Source organism: Alexandromys fortis, unplaced genomic scaffold (genome assembly GCF_014885135.2).
Source record: "Alexandromys fortis isolate MF-2015 unplaced genomic scaffold, M_Fortis_MF-2015_v1.1 scaffold_42, whole genome shotgun sequence".
In the NCBI taxonomy this organism is placed as follows: Eukaryota; Metazoa; Chordata; class Mammalia; order Rodentia; family Cricetidae; genus Alexandromys; species Alexandromys fortis.
In genome coordinates this window covers 4,039,896-4,060,623 of record NW_026067934.1, presented here as the reverse complement: position 1 = coordinate 4,060,623, position 20,728 = coordinate 4,039,896, and the positions used below count along the sequence as shown (strand labels likewise).

Genomic DNA, 20,728 nt, shown 5'->3' with positions numbered 1-20,728 from the left:
GATATGCTTTTTCTATTATACTATATTTTCTGCAAGAAAAACAATGTTAAGGTTCTGAATTATTTATTCTACATATAGTATGTAAAATAAACTTGATGGGAAGAAGAGAAAACACCATTGAATATTCCAGGAATATTCCAGTAATACCAAGTCATAGTTTAGAGGAAAAAGTCATGATATTGTTCTTAAAAGAAATAACATATTAGCAATAAATAATCTAATTCAAAATCAGAAAAAGGTTAAGACTCTTGGGTGCTTTTTTTGGGGGGGGTCACTTACACAAAGATTAATGCAGAAGTTATTCAGAACAGGACACAGCACCTAACAGGCAGAATTTTTGCATGGCAATCTCCAAAACCAAATGGCTCCATGTTCGGAGAATAAATTGTGATAATATTTTTCCTTGTAAGAATAGGATTCCAGAAAGTTTGTAAGTCTTATAAAGATATGTTGACTTAAGCATTCCAGTAATACAAGATACACGAAGTTATTCAACCCCTGTAAAAACCTATCAATATTGGCCTGTCCAATACTTTTTTTTTTTAAAGCCATTTCATTTTAGGTAGTCATTTCTACTATTTTATTATTCTAAATCATGTAAGGTTAAGAAACCAGTATGAAAACTGATCATCACTCAGAATGAAAAACTTTTTCTTTTTATCTCTTAAAGCATATTTACTTATAAGTGGGAATAATATATATAATAGATGGGCTTTCACAGAGAATATTCTGAACACTCCTCTATTCACTGGCTCTGTGAAGCCTGAAATACAGTTCTCACCCAATCCCTGCCCTGCAGGATAGCTGAACAAATGTCATATTATTTATTTGAAGTGAATCCAATTTAATTCTGGTAGACCAAAAATCTGTTTCCATGGTTCTAAAACATGCCACTACCTCTAGGTACATTGTCATTGTCACATAAGTGGCTCAGTGTTATCACTGAAGAAAATACAATTTGATTGAAAAAAAAAACAATATAGTGTGGCTTTAGAAAAATGAAATGACCTCTTTGGTACACAATTTAGTGGGGGACTTGATAAAAGCAAGCAGATGTGGTCACCGTGGACAAAGTTTAAGGATAGATGTTTCATGTAACCTTTAAAAAGTAGGCAAAGTTTTGGACTTGGGATTTGTATTACAAATCACTCATTAAAATTTTAAGATACTTGTATAATTTTTATCAATCAAAAACTAAGATGCAATATATAGATCTATCTATTTTTATCAGTAATCTCTCTATATATACCATCTATCAGTAATGTTTTTGTATTAGAGGGCAATTAAAAATTCAATTGTAAGATGAAAAATGGATATCCTATAATTAAAAATATTTTTCTTTCTTTCGTAGTGATTTTCCTTCCTTCATCGTGTATGCTCAACTGTTACCTTAACACACACATGTGACTGAAAAAGCATTTCAAAAATCATTTCAAAAGTTAAGATGTTTGTGTCCACTGATTATCAGTAACAGCTAATCTGTATAATATTAAAACAAGTTATTTAATCACTGTTATTGCTTGGTGAAAATTTTAACGATTTAAAATATCTACTCTTAAATAAAGACAGTACTCTTAGATTTAACGCAGTATCTCTTCAAATGAACCAAGCGATCACTAATTGAATAGGTTCTTTACGTTTCTATACCACTACTGCCCTTGAGCTTGTAATAGTTCTGAAAGATTTCTCAATGATAATTAATGAGTACTGAACCATTTTTCTTTGTATTAATTAATTTAATACAATGCAGCAAAACATCTTTGAATTTGTTTCTTAAAATTAAAGAGTTATTTGCATATTTAAATTTTGTTATAAACAGAAGAAATTATTTAAATTCAATTAAAATAATGATTGTCATTGTTTCTTCTTTGAAAAGACATGCAAGTTTTTCTAGGAATTTTCACTACTTATAACAATGATACAGGCTTAGTAATACAAATACAAAACTAACTCAAATTGTATTTACACAAACATTTACAGCTCCAGATAACACACTTGCATACTCTTTGCCACTATTTAATGTAAAGGAAATCCTTTACTAATAATTTTACATTTATTTTTTCCTGTTTTAGATTTGTCATCAGTTGAACAACAACAGCTTCAAAGCAAAGTGCAAACAATAGCTACCCAGCATCATGACCAAGCAAGAGTCTGTCTAACGTCACAAGTCTTTATCCAAAGAACTGAGTGCTATGTCATCAACAGTAGCATACATCTAAAAAAAGTACAGATAACAACATGATGATCTTCAAAGTCAACATTCCTACTAAAATTAATGTCATGAGGGTAGTGACATCTGCCTATGTCCTCATGCCCAGAGAACAATCTGTCCTTGAAGATAGTTAGAAATAAATACATAATAGAGAATGTCCTATGAGACAGCCCACTTTTTTTTACCAGATGCAAATAAATAAAATCCAAATGAGATAAAATGGCTTCGTATTATTTTAAAATATGCAATATAACACTGTACTCCATTTATGAATTTATATTTCAATATTTGGTCAATTTCCTTCTTCACTTGATTAAGTACTTATTTTTCTCTTTCTTATTCATTCATACCATTCCATCTTATTCAAAGCAAAAAATCATCACACTTTTTCCCTCTGAAACATATCTCAATGACATGATATAGTACTAATACACATAAAACTTGTTTTCTAGTGTTCTCTTTCCAAATCTGATAATCTCCTTCAAATGCCTGATCCAAAAGCTGCTTTTAAAATGATTGTTATTAGTTTTTCATTTAAAATACAGTTTTCTGGATAAATAAAGTTCATATATTTGAAAAACCATTATGTGATAACTATGGAAGACATTCATTATTAAGAGCAAAGTGAAGCCACCAAGCTTGAACCACAAAAGAACCCGCAGAATTCTTAAAGAATTAACAACTGAATTATGTGCAAAACCTACATGTATCAATAAGGTTCTCATATCACTCAATAGCATTTCAGCAGCATCAATAGTATTTAGTAAGTCTTTATCGCAGCTCTCTGATGTAATGTCAATGATGAAATCAGCACATTATCTAGGCAATCAGTAAGAATTTTAACATTGAATTTAATAGCTTGCCAACTCTACCAATATCACATTTAATGATTCTGTTTTCAAAGGTTGCAGACACAGAACTTATCAATAAACTCATTAGTGTGAATTCTGTTAAATTACATTATTAATTAATTACACACCATACAAAATATCTTGATCCTCAGACAATTCAGTGAGCACTTTCCTCACAAATAGAAAACAAACCCATCATTCAACATGGAATCTATGCACCTAACCCCTTTTATTTTGAGGAAGGGCTAAGCTTAATTAAACAAAGCCTTTCAAATATGCCATTCATTTGTTTGTTACCTTAAAATTATAGTTTCTCCACAATTAGCAAATCCTCCCTCTACCAGTATGTGCTAAACCAAGGCTATCGACTCAAACTAGCAACTACCAAACCAATACAGAGCCTTTTTCTGTCTACAAACTTCTACGAAACAACATCCACATAGCTCATATTCATAGATGATGGATCACATACAACAGCTTCCAAGAAAGGCGAGCACACAACATCAGAAATAGAATCCTGTTTGGAAAAGATACATGCTCAGAAAAGGCCTCTTTGATGAGGATAGATCCAGATGGAAAGGGTGACATGCAGGAGCTCACCTGGCTGACAGGCTCTTTCGTGGGGGGCTTGCCTCTTCTTGCCGTGCTGGTAGCCAGGGTTGTGGTGGTCTCCATGATTGAGGTGGACATCTCTGACTGCATGGCAGTGGCTGTCGACTCAGTTGTCATAGAGGAAGGCACTTCACCAACCAGCCTCACATTCCCCACTATGGCGATGTTGGCATCATTCTCTGCTGCCATATTCAGAACTTTCAAGCCATTGTAGTAAAGCCCAGAGAGCTGGCCCTGGAAGGGCTGGCCCTGCTCTTTCCCGCCAATTATTATGGTTGCTTGGCTATTGAAGATTGTGAGCTGACGCCCTGTAAAAATAATATTACATACATGCAAAAATGTTGATTGTGAACTCTGCATTCTACAAAGGATGATAAAACAGATCTTTCATGGGGTGGATAATGAGAGCAATAAACTATAAGAGAGGCAATTGACTCATAATTCATTGCTTAGAAATGAGGTGTCCATGAAATGCATAATTACTGGCAAATACTTATAAATTTTCAACATATTATAAATGTTGTGCTTTTGCTAAAAGACCAATCAAACATATATTACAAATCAGATTTTAGTGAATCCCCTTTTCCTTTGCCTCAATAACTTGCTGTTGGTGTCTCAAATTCAAAGTGTTAAATTTAAAAAGTATGATATATCTAACATTTCAAATATTTGTTAACCTAAAATCACCTCTGAAACTAATCTGTAGGAGCTAAAGTCTAATTTTAAATTTTATCATATAAAAGTCATAATTAACATAGTGCCCATACAACTCTACATGCTATTCTTTAGAAAAGTTTATTTTTTGGAAGGCAATAATCCATTGTTATTTCAATTATTCTATTTTTCGGCAATCACACTGAAAGGAAATGAATAGTTTACATTGAGTTTTTCAGAGTCAAAAAAAGTTTCAAAAATCTTTTTCTGATTGGCTTTCAGCAAGTCTATTAAACAAAACAAAATAAAATGAAAAAAAAAAACAAGAACAAAACCAAAAAACAATAGCTTCAGATGTAAAACGTGGCTTCAGGAATGATACACAAATCGATGGAGAAATTATGGCACATTTCCATCAACAATCCTAGCAACAGTACCATTATCATCAAATGGAGCTCCAGGGGAGCAGAGTGCCCTCCACTCAGAAAGCATGCACACAAATTTAAGTTCCATTTTAATTAGGGCTTGTTCCCAAATGGTCTCAGAAGCTTCCAAACGTTAAAGGGACTTCATTTTTGACTGGCAATCCATATTGCCCACTATTTAAGATTCCTACAGTTTAAACAATGAGTTTGTTTTTTTTTTCAGGACCATAATAAAGATATCCGAACTACATATGTTTTAGTTAATAATTTAGAGGCTGGAACATGGATATAATCTATAAATGATTTATCATTTTTGGTTAATGCTTGCTCTGAGTACCTTCATAGATTGAGTTAGTGGATTATATTTAACAGTCCCTTTAACCTTAAGTTAACTGGGTAAGATTATTAAACCGTTTGTGCTTCTAAAAATGTATAGAAATTATTATACAAGGTATGCAAATATTACTATCTACATTTTACTGTTTTAAATTTGTTTTTAATTTAGTTTTACGGAAAATTTATTTTTATGTTTATTAGTGTTACAATGAAGTACTACTTGGTTATGTTCAAATTATTTTTTTATTTGAAGTTTTAATCAATGTTTTTACCTTTGTCGAGTAGCCATTCATCAACTACTCGACCAAGTCGATATGGAATTCGCTGTCTAGCAATCGCCAGGCGCTCGTTATCATTGTTTCCTTTAAAGTTTAAAGAGACATTTCATTGGTTAAAATCTGTAAGGTCAAAGGTTAAAAGTTAATACTTAAAGCTTGAGCTATACAGTTGCCACATGATTTTTTGAAATTTGGAATTTTAAAAAGTTCTACCTAGAACATTTCATTTTTCAGACTTATCATTCATTCATTTATTTTATTTTAGCAAACAAAATTATTCCTATGTTAATTGAAAATTAGAAATCTGCATTTGAGCTAGGTTATTAAACTTATGTTATAGACAGACCCGAACAACCAATTTAAACAGCATATAATCGCTTTACAAAAAAATGACCCTTGGCCTCAGGGTTTTGTCTTTTTGATGTTTCTTATTAACTAGTTAAACATGTTCAGCTACAACAGGTTTAAGTTTGCAAAATACATTCAAGCTCTTATTCCAGATTGGAAATTTATGAACACCAAACTTAACACCGTCTTTATCACACTGAAGCATTTCAAATAGGCCTAGCAGACTTTATTTCCTATTAAGACCACATATTCCCTTATCATTTCATTTAAGAAAACCACAAAGTCCAAACGGTTCTTGTGTATTCTACCAAAATTGATTTACCAATCACGTGTGTATCATAAGAGATTACATCTCATATCATCAAACATGAGTTAGGAAAGGCTTTGACAAAAGTGACATTTATTTGAGTGTCCTTCAGTTTCACTAAAGTTTACCATGCTGAAGCATATAGCATTTGAAGAAAGTATGTTTAAATCCTTATATGCTCAAATACCTGCTTACTTATTAAAAGTATTTAAAATACTTTTTAAAGAAAGGTGTAAAAACTTAAGGTTCACATGAAGCTGTAAATAGTGGCTCTTGGCTACAGATCGGAACTCAATGAGAGTCTTGCTTCACTGACTAGAAAACACTGTCTGCTAGGAACCCTGTTCACATTGACCTTGAATCTAGCTTGCAAATGGACAGTGTTCTCTTGATCTATAAAGCACTTAAAAAGAGTCTGTGCTGCTGTTCGTGCTCAATAGTGTATTTTGAAAGAAGAGCTTTTCTACTTCATGAAAATTAGGTAGAATAGAAGTTGGAGGCAAGACATTTTGGCACTAGTTTGAGTAAGGATTAAGAGTTGAAAGAAACCTTAAATCATAGTGTTACCTATGTGGAATAAAAAACCTGAGGTGTTTTGCAAAAGAAGAAAACAGATACACCATTCCCTCAAATTTATAATTATTTATAAGGGACTTTCACTTTCTATGCTAATGTTGTAATGTACTATACTTACCATAATAAACCTAGCCTACCATAGTGCTAGGTTTATTCTTTGGAGAAAGAGGAAAAACCTGTCATATAGACCATCTCAATGAACCCATTACTCAAATGTCAGTGTGACTGAAAATATTTCACACATCAATGTTCAATTTAAAATGCAATCAAGGTTGAGACAAATATATATTTGATAAAAACTTTGAGCTGTATTTCTCTAGACTACACAACAATTTAAATAATGTAAAGTTGTATTTCATGGTATAGAAATGAATTTTTGGAAAACTGATAATATTTAAAAGTGATATAAATAGCATAAATTCCAACTCTCTACTTAAGAAATGTATTCACAGCTTGTGTGTGTATATAAGTATACTTTAGAAAAATGCAAAAGTCTGCTTTTTCCTATCCTGTCAATGTGACTATTGAGGAACTATGTGATTTTCTATAATGATTATGTTTTTATATGCCTAAATTGAAAGGTAACTACAAAATATTTTTCAAAAACATATATCCTTTTCTCTGTGGACTTCCTTATTAGCTTATATACTCACAGCAGTTTTTAGTGGCATAACTTTCCTCACAGCTGATTTCCACAGTTCCTTAAGTTGCTTTTCATGCTAGAGCTCTCCCATTGTCTGTGCTGACTCATATCTCCTTAGACATCATCGAAAATTAGTTCTGTACATCCCTCCTACCTTGACTGTCTTTAACATCTTTCTGCATCTCTCTGCAATAAATCTAACTGATTCTCCACACACCAGCTAATACAAACATACCACAAAACCTTTATTATTGCCTGTAGGACACGATCTTCCCCCTTTAGTGACTTTATCTATGCACTCTCAGGTCTACACTCCTTTTACTGCTTCATTCACGCTCCATCTTATGGTCCTTACTCTCTAGTTCCACTCGTTAGAGTTGTATGAGGCCCTCAATTCTCCTAAAGCTATCCCTTCTTCCTTCTGGACTTTTTCTCCTGTAGTTTCTTCATTTGAGATACTCTTCCTTTCTAGCTCATCCACATCTTTTTTAGTCAAACATCACTCATTAATGGAAGTTTCTTGGAAAAACATTGCTTGTTCAGAAGGCATTCCATGATATATTCAAGCCAAAATATATGTCTACATTCTTCACAGCTCCTGAAATACATGCCTTCGGAACAGGCATTAACATTAAAAGTTACTTATTCAATTAATAGTTTTCCTTGTAACTCTGAAGCAGCATGAAGTCGAATACTTTATGTAGTGTTTACTGAGATGCCAGTGTTTTCACAATACTCATCACACAAAATTCCATCCTACATATACTTCCTGTTGCAGTGGTTTTCAAGCAAAGAAGCTGTATTATAAAAGTTTGGAGTTCTTTTATTCTGTTTTTTTTTTTTTTTTCAGAATTAGCTATGTGTCGAGTATTTTTGTCAAGAAGAGAGTATCTCCACCATCTATTTCTGTTAATATCACTGAGAACACTTGTGGAGGTCAGAGTGCATCTATTAGCATTAGTACCCTCCATCTGCAATGTTGGATCAAACAGACACCAATAGTTTGCCTCTGTCTCCTTCACTGACAAGCCATCATGATCTGGATCCAGGAGCGAATGATGAACAGAAACATCTGTTCACTGAAAAAAAAAAGCACGGAACTCCTGTTTTGACTGTACACTAGCATTTTCACATGAATAGACTGATCACTTATATCCTCTCTAAAATGTATGTGTTGCAGTCTAGTGGCTCCAAATCCACAATGCATCTCCCTCATCCATCCACATTCTAGGTTTACCTGAGTGCATTACTATAGGCAGTCATGCTCTCATCTTTTAATTATTCATCAAGAAGCTTTATTTCTCAATGTGTTAGTGTTTGGAGATGAGTGAGTCAGATTACTGCCCTTCAACACCTAAACTGTATACCCTTTTCCTGTGCTAAGACCCAGTAAGATGATGGTCATCGTGACCCCAAACGTACACTCTACCAGATACCAAATCTTCCAGTGCTGATCTTGAATTGCTGATTCTCCTCAACTGTAAAAAGATCCGTCTTGCTGTGTACAAGACAACCTACTTGTGGATGTTGTCACAGGAGCTCAGATTGATTTAGATACTATGTAACTTGTATCACATAATTTGTATTGCCATTGAAGAAAAAAAACAGAGAAAAGCAATACTGCAAAGAAAACAATGTCAAGGAAAAATATAACAATAGAGAAAAGGAGACAAAAAATACTTTTGTTTATATTGTAAGCTTACTTCATGAGTTTTTAACATTGTGCAGGGAAACCTAAAGAGTATATATACTTAAAGAGCCATCTGGGAGATGACTTACTTTTGATTTTAAGGGAGAATGTAACACTTGGCTATGCCTGGGTCCAGAAGGAAAATCAAACTTTAACATAGTTTCCAAATTGCTTTAAGTTTAGAAGCAACATTGTTGCATAATCTTCACTAAATGCTACATGTGTTGTTATGTGATAAAGCAATACATAATTTCACTGGTACTATTCCTAATAAAGGGATTGTGAACATCAATGACATCAATGAAGGAACAAAAACGAGAAAAAAGTAGCTATTATAGTGAAAATATTGCCATATACTTCACTTTATTTTTTACATCTTTGAAAATGTGTTATGTATCAAATACACATATCAATTGATTTCTTACCTACTTATGTAATGTCCACTAGCTGCTTAATTTTTAACCTCTAGACATTTGGTTTCTTTTCCAATTCTGTTACCTAAGAGCCAGTCTGTTCTGGACACACACACACACACACACACACACACACGTCTGGTAAATTTATTTCTTCTTTAAAGGTTAGCTTACATATCTCAGGGAAGCATTTCCTGTGCTACACATCCCTTTACCAAATCACTGTCAATCTAATATGCAGTCTTGCAGCACTTCATAGATATATCTGGAAACATAATGAATAAATTCCTACAATGGGTTCTGTACTTTGTAGGGTCCTTGGGACAAGGGCCATGTTTATGTTGTCTCCATGTTTTATTCTTTACAAAGTACTGGTCAGATTGTGATTGGTAAGAAATTCCTAGGTTTATTCTAAATCCACTCAAAGTATGTATTGTATGTTAATGCAATGGTATTTGCTATTCAAGAATCACAGAGTTGGTGCTTATCAGCATGTGCAAGTCCTATGTTCTATCAAACACACACATGCACACACATACTCACAAAGTCACACATGACTCATAAAGCAGATGTTAGTGTTAACTAATTCTATACATGTACTAGGACTTAGCTGTCTGCTCTTATTTAATTGCCATTGAAGTAAGAATGGGCAAGTAAAACTCTAAAAATAAAGTATTTTATGTTTTATCCATTATCTGGGACTGAAAAAGCATGGGATAAAACCGGACTCTCTGAACATGGCGGACAATGAGGGCTGATGAGAAGCCAAGGACAATGCCACTGGGTTTTGATCCTATTGCATGTACTGGCTTTGTGGGAGCCTAGCCAGTTTGGATGCTCACCTTCCTAGACCTGGATGGAGTGGGGAGGACCTTGAATTGGCCACAGGGCAGGGAACCCTGACTGCTCTTTGGACCGGAGAGGGAGGAGGATAGGAGTGGAGGCAGGGGGAGGGAAATGGGAGGTTGGGAGGAGGTGGAAATTTTTTCGATAAAAAAGGAAATCAAAGCATAATTAGGAAATCAGAGAATAATGTATTGAATAGACTGTATGCTTTATGAATTGTCCTACTAGTCCATAGATTCTTTAGGCCAATCCTGACAATGAGCCTAGACCATAAGAACCTTTTATTCCACAGATAGAAAAACTGCGGTTCCAGCAGATGATGTGATTTGTATGACATCATGGATAATTAGTTGTATATGACTTCAAAGCTATTCCACTGCTGAGGATGGCAACACTGGCTTTTACCAGTCTAAATCCATAAAAGTTCAGTATCTTCTCAAAGTATTTTCTTATATAATAAAAGATGTCATTGTCTCTTCTATTAAGTGTCTATCTATATACTTTGGAGTGAGATTATTCTCTTGGGCGCATGAGAGCTGCAATCTTCCAAAAATCCTTGTGGATTCACAGGGAAGCTAATATAACCATTTCCATTTTATAGATTAGCATATGAAAGCAGAGGTAAAGTAAAGTACCCCAAAACATATTATAGCTGAGAACCCAGCAAAGAACAGAATTTAAATTTCTTCATTTTATAATGAAGCTTTGCCACGCATAACCACTGAGGCATCAGATGTTACCAGCATTCCTTGTCTTCACGCCGAACCTGGACGTCAAGCCCCAATCATGACTATCTAGCAAATCTACTATCCTATTTATACTGACCCATTCCAGAGACAAGTTGGAAAAAAAAAAGAGGATCTAAGCTGTGCATCAAAAGACAATGCACTTCATCACCTGTTGAGAGGAGGGACAGAAGTTTGAAGCACATCATTACTGATTTTATTTGAACTTCATATTTGTTCCTTTCATCTTCATTCTTACCTCTTATGCATTATTTTTCCTCTATTCATTTTTAGAGTTCTGTTTTCACATTGCTTCATAACCTAAAGCATGTAGTGAAGCATCTATTCTTTTTAGATATACCCTATTGTCCAAAGAGAGAGAACATTTTTTTCTTCTCTAGATTTAAACCCTGTTTTTTTTTTTTTTTGAAAGTTTGCTAAATGCAAGCTTAGCAACCTAACTCTGCCATTTAGTTCATAAGCACTGTCAGAAATCTGAGTGTGCGGAGTCAAGTGTGTGTCACAGGAGTCCTACCCTAGGGCCACATACACTCTGGAAACACAATGGACAAAAACAACTGGTATACCTCACCATCCCTATTTACAACAACTTCAAATTACAAAAAAATCTTAAATAAATATACTTTTCAAAATAAGTGATGTCTTAGGCGATTAGTGACATGATTAAATATAAATGTCACTGGACATACATAGGTAGTATGCACAATAACAAACATTAAATGAAATATGATGCAAATTAGTAATATTTTAAAGGCAATATATAGATATAACAAATATTTGCCAGAATATTGTTCAAAATGTCAATGGTTTATTAAATACCACATTTATAAATATTTTAATTTTCCTCACACTGCTGGCCTGAAGAAACTTACAAACATCTTCTGTCAATTAAATACAGTTTCTGCTTTGTCCCAAGGTCCCTGTCAGGCAGCTCACTTAATGCACAGGGCAGACACCAACAAGGGAGTTGCTCTGTTTATGACTAGTGCTTCAGATGACATTGCAGCTCCTCTGAGAAACAGTGAATTCAGGCACTTAGGCAGCATATTCATGATATTTTCCTGTAGATGCCTGTGATGTGGTCACAGGCGGCCACGGGCTGACTACTACAGGATTCAGTGGTGTGTTAGGGAAGAAACTACGAACAGTGCAAGCCTAACTGGCATTGAAACCTTCCCTGCTTTGTGTCCCTCTTTCCTAGAGATCACCATTGAGATTGGCAGTTTTCCTTCATGCACAAATTTGTAGAATAACTTGCTCTTACTAGTTGTATACATTCAAAGCATTTTTTAAAGTTATTGTCCCATTCGATTAATCAGAAATACAGACAGTCTTGTGCATTTTCTCACTGTCTTTGTGGAATAATTTCTTCTCTAAGCTCTCGTACAGCATTTGTTTACCAATGCAAAGAGACAGGATATCATGTTAGCAGATCAGCAGGAAGAAGAGGAAGCAGCAGGGAACAGCAGATGCCTACCTAGGTAAATTAAAGGTCATACTATGTTGCAACAAATGCTAAAGATGCCCTTTGTTCTAGCTGTGCAGCATTTAAGATAAAAAGAGTGTTAACAGCAACAACAGAAGGGCCACAAACAGACAAATGATGACCAAAATAAAAGAAATGTGCGCAGGGAATATCACTATGAATGTCTTATGAATGTCATTTTGCCATTTCCTAGTTATAAAAAGCCTGAGCACTTTCTAAACCATAATGCTTTAACATCTAAGTTTTTCCACCCCGATAAGAACTTAATCAAAATACATTCTCTAAAGCATCTTCTCCAATATCTCCTTTATAAAGGCCAAGGGAATGGTACGGTGCAGCTAGAATTTCTATAATTCTCACAATATCTTTCTCCTGTTTTTCTGAAAACTCAGATAGTTTCATTGGAGGAAGAAAGTAGAGAATGCTTTGTCTATGGTGTGATATGTCTGAGTGTGACATTGAGATTTCTCAGTTTTCTAGCGGAGAAAAATGAACCTTGTTGGTAAGAAATTCTAATCTCATTTTTAATGGACCCAAATCTACTTTTTCCTTGTAATTGGAATGCAGAATTTTATCTCAGTTGGAAAGATGAGATTTGTCAACAATGCACAAATGATTTAATGTAAAATGTGTTGGCTTAATAAAGGACAGGGAATTATATTACTGCCAGTACCTTTCAGTTTTATAAAGGGCAAAAATCTCTTGAATAAGATACTTTAAAAATTTTGTACATGAATCCTCTGAAGATAGAGTTAAGATTCCAAAATATTTTTCCACCAATCCGCAACAAGAATGACACCATAAATTTATGGGTATGCATAACTTGGCTGTAATCAACAAATTTCTAATTGAGCTTAAGGCTCACCCACTAAGAGGGAAGTCACATAAGGAAACCTAGATAACTACCCAGAGCTAGAGAAGTCATGGATCTTGGGGGAGAAGCCACAATCACCACATTACAAAATCAGTATAATCTGACTACCTTCTAAATATTCATCCTTATACAGGAAGTTTGTTGTAAGAGTGTGTTTTCTAAAAATGTCAGAGAAACTCCACCCATAAAGTCTCATCAACATGGCTGCCTAAACAAGACATGAACAAGGATGGTACTAATAATAATATGAATAATGGAGGGGAAAATATCCTGAAGTTTCAACTCTAGACAAAAATATAGGCAACGAAAGAATATTGAGAGCAGGACCTTTTCTGATTGGTTATCCAATACTAGGTTGTGAACCCTGAAATAATTTTCTTACTTGGACTACACAGTTTGTATTTACATATTTAGGAATATATTTTCACCATACAAAAATTGTATTTACATTTCTTGGAGGCTAAGTACCAAATGTTGTCAACATCAGTGTAGAGTGAGTACTCCTGATGGATGACACTTGGGCTTTCAATCTTGTTCGTATGCCTTTGAGCTTCATTTTCACACGTGTAAAGTAGATATTTGCAAGGGTATAGATGTAAGTATGTGGATCTCCTTACTCAGTGCTTAACATGTAGCTGCTATTTTGTGAAGGCATTATTATCTGGCATGGGTTGTCTTACATATAATGTCATGAAAGTATAATTTATGGAAAGTATCTTTCACTACCAGTTCCCAGAAAGGAATCTGAGTTAGGTGTTACTAAGAATGAAAAGCAAATTGATGTTTCTTTCCTAGTATTAATAAAGGCATGGGTTCTGGACTTATTATTAGTCATGTCTACAACCCTTTAGTGATGTTGATCAAAATCACCTCATTTCCTCCAAGCAGTATTACCTTCATCCTAGCAGTTTGTGGATTGCTGAAGACAGCAAATATGGACAATAGAAAAGACATCCTTAGTTGGTGAAGGGCACATAAAAAGAACAAGTCTGAATACATGGACCCAAGAGAAGTTGGAATGGTGAGAAGCATGGTTCTTTCAGGCCAGAAACATGGTGGCCAATGCTTCTCCTGAGATAAGTTTGGGCTTCAGTACGGTGTGAAGGGACATTTTAGTCTGTCCTTAGATGCTTCAGAGAACTTTTCTCCAAATGGCATATTGAAATTTCAGTCACCATCCCATAAGACTGTGGCAGTGAAGGACACAGTTATTTAAAAGGAACTACATACTGTATGGCCCAGGGGATGGCAGTCAGTTATGTGTAGAATGAGGTTGATGAACAGGATATTCTCACAGGTGGCCTCAAAGGCTTTATGTAGGTAGGAAAGCCATAAAGAGAAGCCTTTGGTCATCTTAGTAAATCATGTTATCTTGGCTTCTTGTGGGGAATTAATCTTAGCACCTTTAAAGTGAAATGCCAGAAACATTTCTTACGTGGTAATACCTTTACAAGGCAATGGGGTCTTTGACTTGGCATGCTTTCCTTTTCCTCTTTTGAAAACTACCTTCAGTACATTGAAATTTTTATGAAGAATTACAGCTGTCATCTGTGGGGCCGTTACATTTCCCTGGTATGTTTGATATTCAAACTTGTCTTTTCACACACACACACACACACACACACACACACACACACACACACAGTCACTACCCAGACTATGTGTATGTGTGTGTGTGTGTATATATATATGTATATATACATATATATATATAGTGGATTCTTTACATTCGCTCACCCACTGAAACTGTCAAGGCTCTGATAATCATTTTAAGAGAAGAAAGAAAGCATAGATTAGAAGGAAGAAAGTCTCAGTTTTATAAAAGTGGTTAAGAGGCTTGGGGAGGGACACTGTGAAATCAGAGAGCACATTCAACTTTTTTCCTTGGACATTATTAACACAGAAAGCATGGACAAGTAGAAGAGTTCAAGAGGAAATCGATGAAAGCAAAGTCAATAACTACTGTTTGTAACCTCTAGTTCAAAATTTATCAAAATGGAGCATTTCTTGAATTTTTGCACTCCTGTGATGGTAGAAACTACTTTGGGGGAGCTGTTTCTTGCAGAGAGCAGTCTCGTGAAATCATCCATTACTGAAGTCTATCAAGGACTGACTTGAAGACCTGAAGGTGGCTGCTGTATTTCCCATAAAGGGGACGATCATCAATTAAAGGAACCAAATGTCTCTCCCTCCCCAATGCAGTAAGGACAGTATAAATTTCTCTATTGCTTTCAATATCATTCCTTAAAATGGAACTACTTGTGACTCTTCATGGAGATCTATGGGGAAATTTAGTGGGGGGGGGGGAGGAAGCACATTTCCAAAGTAAATTAAAAAGTATGTGTTGGTGCCCTGGGAATGGGAAAACTGAAGTTGGTGTACACATACACACACACACACACACACGTTTTACTGTCTTATACATCAGTAGTTAGGCTGTATTGAGTTTATATGCACAGATGAAGCTTGAACATCATGTGACGTGGCTAATGAACACTGCTTCTAAAAGTGGACTTGAGTGAAAATCAATGCAGATAAAGGCTTCTTCACAAGCATGCATCAAGTGCTTAGAGACTCTTATTGTGTGAATTGTGGAACCCTGAAATTCATTCGGCAAACCTATATCCCACGGTACATCAGAAGGTGATTATGGTTGTGTTTCCACAGCTAAGTGCACTTGTTATTCTTACAGAAGACCTGGGTTTGGTCCCCATCAGCCATTTGTCAGCTCACAACTATCTGTCATTCTAGTTACAAGGACTCGGATGCACTCATCTGATCTTTGCAGGTACTACATACACAAGGTGCACATACATACATGCAGGCAAAACACTCATGCACATAAAATAAAAATAAATCATTTTAAAAAATAGCCTTGAAGGATTCAAATCACACACATAAGGAAGAGGTTATTAAAATAAATGGTCCATTTGCATGAGACCTACATTAGTGACTATTTGTCTTATAAGAAAATATTTGGATACTCAAGGACACACGAGGGATATTCATGTACAGAAGAAAGACCAGCTTTGAAATGAAGAAACAAATCAGAAAAAAACTGCCTTGAAGACAGCTTAGTCTTGAGGCCTCTGACTACAAAACAGTGAAAATCTAAAAGCTGCTGTTTAAGCCACAGTCTGTGGTACTATGCTATGGTATATTTAACAAATAATTAGAAATTATTTTGTCACTTCAAGATCATATAGTAAGCTTACTCACAGATAGATATTACCACATGACAGTGTTTTGTTGTTAACTGAAAAAAATATCTGAGATCTGAGTTCTGTTTGAGATCTTCAGTGTAGAGAACAATGGCAAATTTACTTGAAGATGTTACACTAACAACTGGCATCTTGTATGTTCACATGAAAAAGCAAAGAACTATGTTATTCTCAATACCATGCTCATTTAAATTACTAACTTTATTTTTTATTACTTTTATTTTTATTTAAATATTTTTTAGATTTATTTTACATATAAATCAGTTTTCCCTCCTTCCTCTCCTTCCATCCCCATATTAAAAGCATATTCTATTCTCTTCTGGCTTGTGGCAAATCATTGGAGCCACCACCGAAGTTGTAGTAGTTGGCATCACTACAAAAGAAAGTTTAAAATCCACAGTTTTTGCATTACTAATAAAATAACCATAAAGGTATTTCTGGGTGACATGTGTAGGTGCAGGCATGTGCAGCTCCACTGCATACAGGGAGGACTTTTTGCAAAAGGAACTACCTCATCATTCTGTGGCATTTCTGGCTCTCCCTTGACTTCTTCTGCGGCTGCTGGTAGCTGCACTCACATAGGTGAGTGTGGTTTGATTTGAAAGTTTGCCTTAGAGGAAGTTTCCCAGTCTATGTACCACATTTCAGTGTAAACCAATCAGAACAGCACTGAGTAAACAAATCCTTACATCCACTGACAATTAAATGAAGAGAGATTCTCTCTCAGAAATATGCTTATGCCCTCCTCAATTTGGTAAAGACGTAGGAATCAGAAAATGCTTATTGTGCCAATTTCCAAAGGCCTAGGAACAAATTCCAAGACCCAAAGACCGACCTGTTTGTTAATACTAATTTCAATTCTCATATCCCGCCTAGAGAAGTTTGTATAAATAAATATCAAAAAATTATAGTAAATACTCACAATTAGTTTGGGAGGCATACCAGATCCTGATGGGTACACAGCTCAGTGAAGCTGCAACAGGGTGACAGCCACCCTGACACTTATCAAGGATAATGAAGGAGTGGCCAAGGGATGGCTATCCAGCTAGTCAGCTGGTGACTAAAAGAGAGATGAGCTTTCCAAAAATCCCTTATGGTTTCAAACATTTATATGGAACTTCACCACTTAGATCTAACTATGCAAGCAGATTTCAAACTACATTTGGGTCTTTCCTTTACTTAGAAGACAACTGAGAGAAGGGAGCTGCAAGCCCTGCGTTTGTGTTCTGAACTGCTTTGATGTTCCTGGAGCCTTTATTCTCAGGAAGAATTAAACCATCATTTTCAACAATAGTGTCTTTCTAACTCCATTGTCCAGGCCATAATCCAAGGCACCCAGCACTACTATGTCATCTCCTACCTTACTCTAAGACATGCTTTCTGAATCCTCTAGCCTACTCTCTATACTGTATATTTGAAATGAAGTGTGTGCTCCAAAGAACTGCAAGTTCTAAAACAGTAGATTTGTTGTTTTTTATTCCTTCTGTAATCCTGCATACCTTCAAGAATATGACAGATCTTATATAATATCTTTGAATAATTATTTAACTAAGTATAATAACATCATTCGCCCCATCCCTTTCCTTTCTCCAAATTCTTTCATGTACCCCCAATACTCTTTCAAACTTGTGGCCTCTTTTTTAATTGTTGTTATACATAAGCACGTACATGCATACACATATATTTTCAAATACATAAGTATAATATTTTAAATGAATTACTAAGCACATCAGTAGAATGTAGTCGTTAGCCGCTTGTCTCTTTCAGGAACCTTTGTTCTTACACATCTTTGTGGATAATGAATCTTTGCTCTTCAACCACTAACAGACCTACTTCGTGCTCCTAGTCTCTTCTTGATCCAGGCTTGCTGATATTGTCTTATAGTCATTCTAATCCCACTATTAATCTTTCAGGTTGGAGAGATTGCTACAGCAACTGCAGTTCTTATTACTTTTCTCCTTAATACAATGGGAAAACAGAAGTAATTCAGCAGTAAGCCTTATATAGATATGGAATTAAATCCCATGATAAAATACAAAAATGACTTTCTGCTAATTATTTGTAAAGATATTGAAATAAAGTTTGGGTAAAAATACTGAAATCAACAAAATTTGTAACACTGATAATTAATTTAGAGTAGAAATAGATCATATTCTCTTTTAAGAGTAACGCAACAGTGATAAAATAGACAAAATCGAAGAAAAGTATGTATATAACACTAATGACATTAGTTGGAACACTAATAGTGGCCAAATTTCGACAGATATTTTGCCTTTTGTTCTACTTTTATTGGTTAAAAGTAAATGTGATCTGGGAGCGAGATGGGAACGTAGACTGGAAAAATGTGGCACTGTCAGTTCCTGTTTCTTTTGGATATCTGACCATAAGTGTTTTATTTGGCTACACTTCAAAGCTAAAGCAAAAGTCTATGTTGCTTCATGTTTTACAAAGCAGTTTGTATTTGATACCTAAGCTAAGGGATCACGGCATAAAACAGTGCCGAGAAGAGTTGGCTTTTTAAAAACACTTTTCATTATCAAAACAATTTAGTTGAGCATCATAGTACAAGTTGAACTATATTGTATATTTCTCACAGAAATGAAAAATGCCCTTTTAGAAAAGTGCTTTTCTTTAGGTGGTATTTTTTTAAAGACATAAAATATATGGGGAAAGATAGCTAATTATAATTGGTAGTATTAAAGAAAAAAATCACAGTAATACACCATGGGCATACCACTAAATCTGCCCAAGGCTTATCATATCAGTAATATGGAGATATTTTATCAAATTATGCTTTAGACACAATTCTTATAGAGCATCAAGGGACAGCTTCTTACCAGTTTCTTCTACATGGTATTAAATCTATGATGCCAATTATTATTTTATATTATATAAAATTACAGACTCTGAGAAATGTGACCTTAGATAAAGCCTCACCCACTCTCCAGCAAATGTGTGATAACCTAGATAGAATGGTCTCTCAAGTCTATAGAGTTAGAAAAATCTGAAAGGACCATATGTTAATGGAGTTGACGTATGTAATTTCATAAAATTGTGCACATTGACAGGATCCTTTTTCCAAATGAACTGTAAAAATATAAAAAGAACACCATCATAATTCATGGACAAAAGCAATAGGTTTTCTTGCCTTGACTTGATTAAATATTGAAATATTCTAAAACCATGTTGCCATTACGTTTTCTTGCTGTACTAGAGACTGAACTTAGGTCCTTCTGAATATTAGGCAAGTACTCTTTCATTGAGTCCCGCACATTTTGTTTGCTTTGTTTGGTCTTCTGAGAAGATGTTGATACATTGCCCAAGTTTGCTTTGCACTTATAATTCTCTGAATTTAGCCTTCCAAGTAGATACACACCCAGGATTAGAGATGTGGAATGCACACTGGCTTTTTTTCTGCCGTCGTTGAATGACTTTTAGGTATGTTCAGTACATCAAAGCAGGTGATTGGAATAACAAATAAATTACCAGCAAGGAGCATGCACGTAGGTTTTCCACTGCAAGTGTAAAAGTTTACCAATTACTCTTACATGACTAGCATAAAGTCAGTACAGAGAGAAAATGATGGGAAACAAAGCCCACTATTGAACTCATTGGCTGCTTGTTTTGTTGTGGTAGCAAGAAATATTTTTGGCACATGGGGTCATCAGGAGAATAACAACATAAGTCAGAAACGCAACCTATTGAAGATGAATTGAGGAACCAAGTTTAATAAAAAACAAAAACACAAGCAAACAGAAATCAAGTCAGTTGGAATCAGGAAGATGCGTGTTTTTAGAAGTGGCACTGGGTTTTGATCCTACTGCACATACTGGCTTTGTGGGAGCCTAGTCTGTTTGGATATTCACCTTACTAGACCTGGAAGGAGGTGGGAGGTCCTTGGACTTCCCATAGGGCAGGGAACCTGGTCTGCTCTTCAGGCTGATGAGAGAGGGGGAGTTGATTGGGGGAGGGAGAGGGATATGGGAGGTGGTGGTGGGGAAGAGACAGAAATCTTTAATAAATAAAAAAAAAAAGAATGTTAAAAAAAAAGAAGTAGCGCTTAGGTTTGCTCTCCAGTGCAGAGAGATGATACATACCAGTGTCATGTCAAAATGTGCCACTCACCACACCTTGTCTGAGTACTGTTCACGTGCACAGTTAATTCCACATCATCACCAGAGTTAAAATATTTTTTTTGAGCACCCAAGGC

The 20,728-nt window shown here is 35.2% G+C and overlaps 1 protein-coding gene across 6 annotated transcripts in view; it reads right to left on the bottom strand.

Annotated features, from left to right (window-relative positions):
• Nrxn1 (neurexin 1) overlaps positions 1-20,728 on the bottom strand; it is a 1,063,094-nt gene that overhangs the window by 133,971 nt on the left and 908,395 nt on the right. For 4 of the 6 annotated variants that reach the window (XM_050146062.1, XM_050146063.1, XM_050146064.1 and 1 more), the window contains 2 exons: positions 5,363-5,452; positions 3,664-3,983 (listed from right to left, as the gene is read on the bottom strand). In XM_050146062.1, the coding sequence (XP_050002019.1) occupies positions 3,664-3,983; positions 5,363-5,452 (410 nt within the window). The remainder of the gene's footprint in view (positions 1-3,663; positions 3,984-5,362; positions 5,453-20,728) is intronic. The other 2 variants (XM_050146066.1, XM_050146067.1) reach the window with 1 other exon arrangement.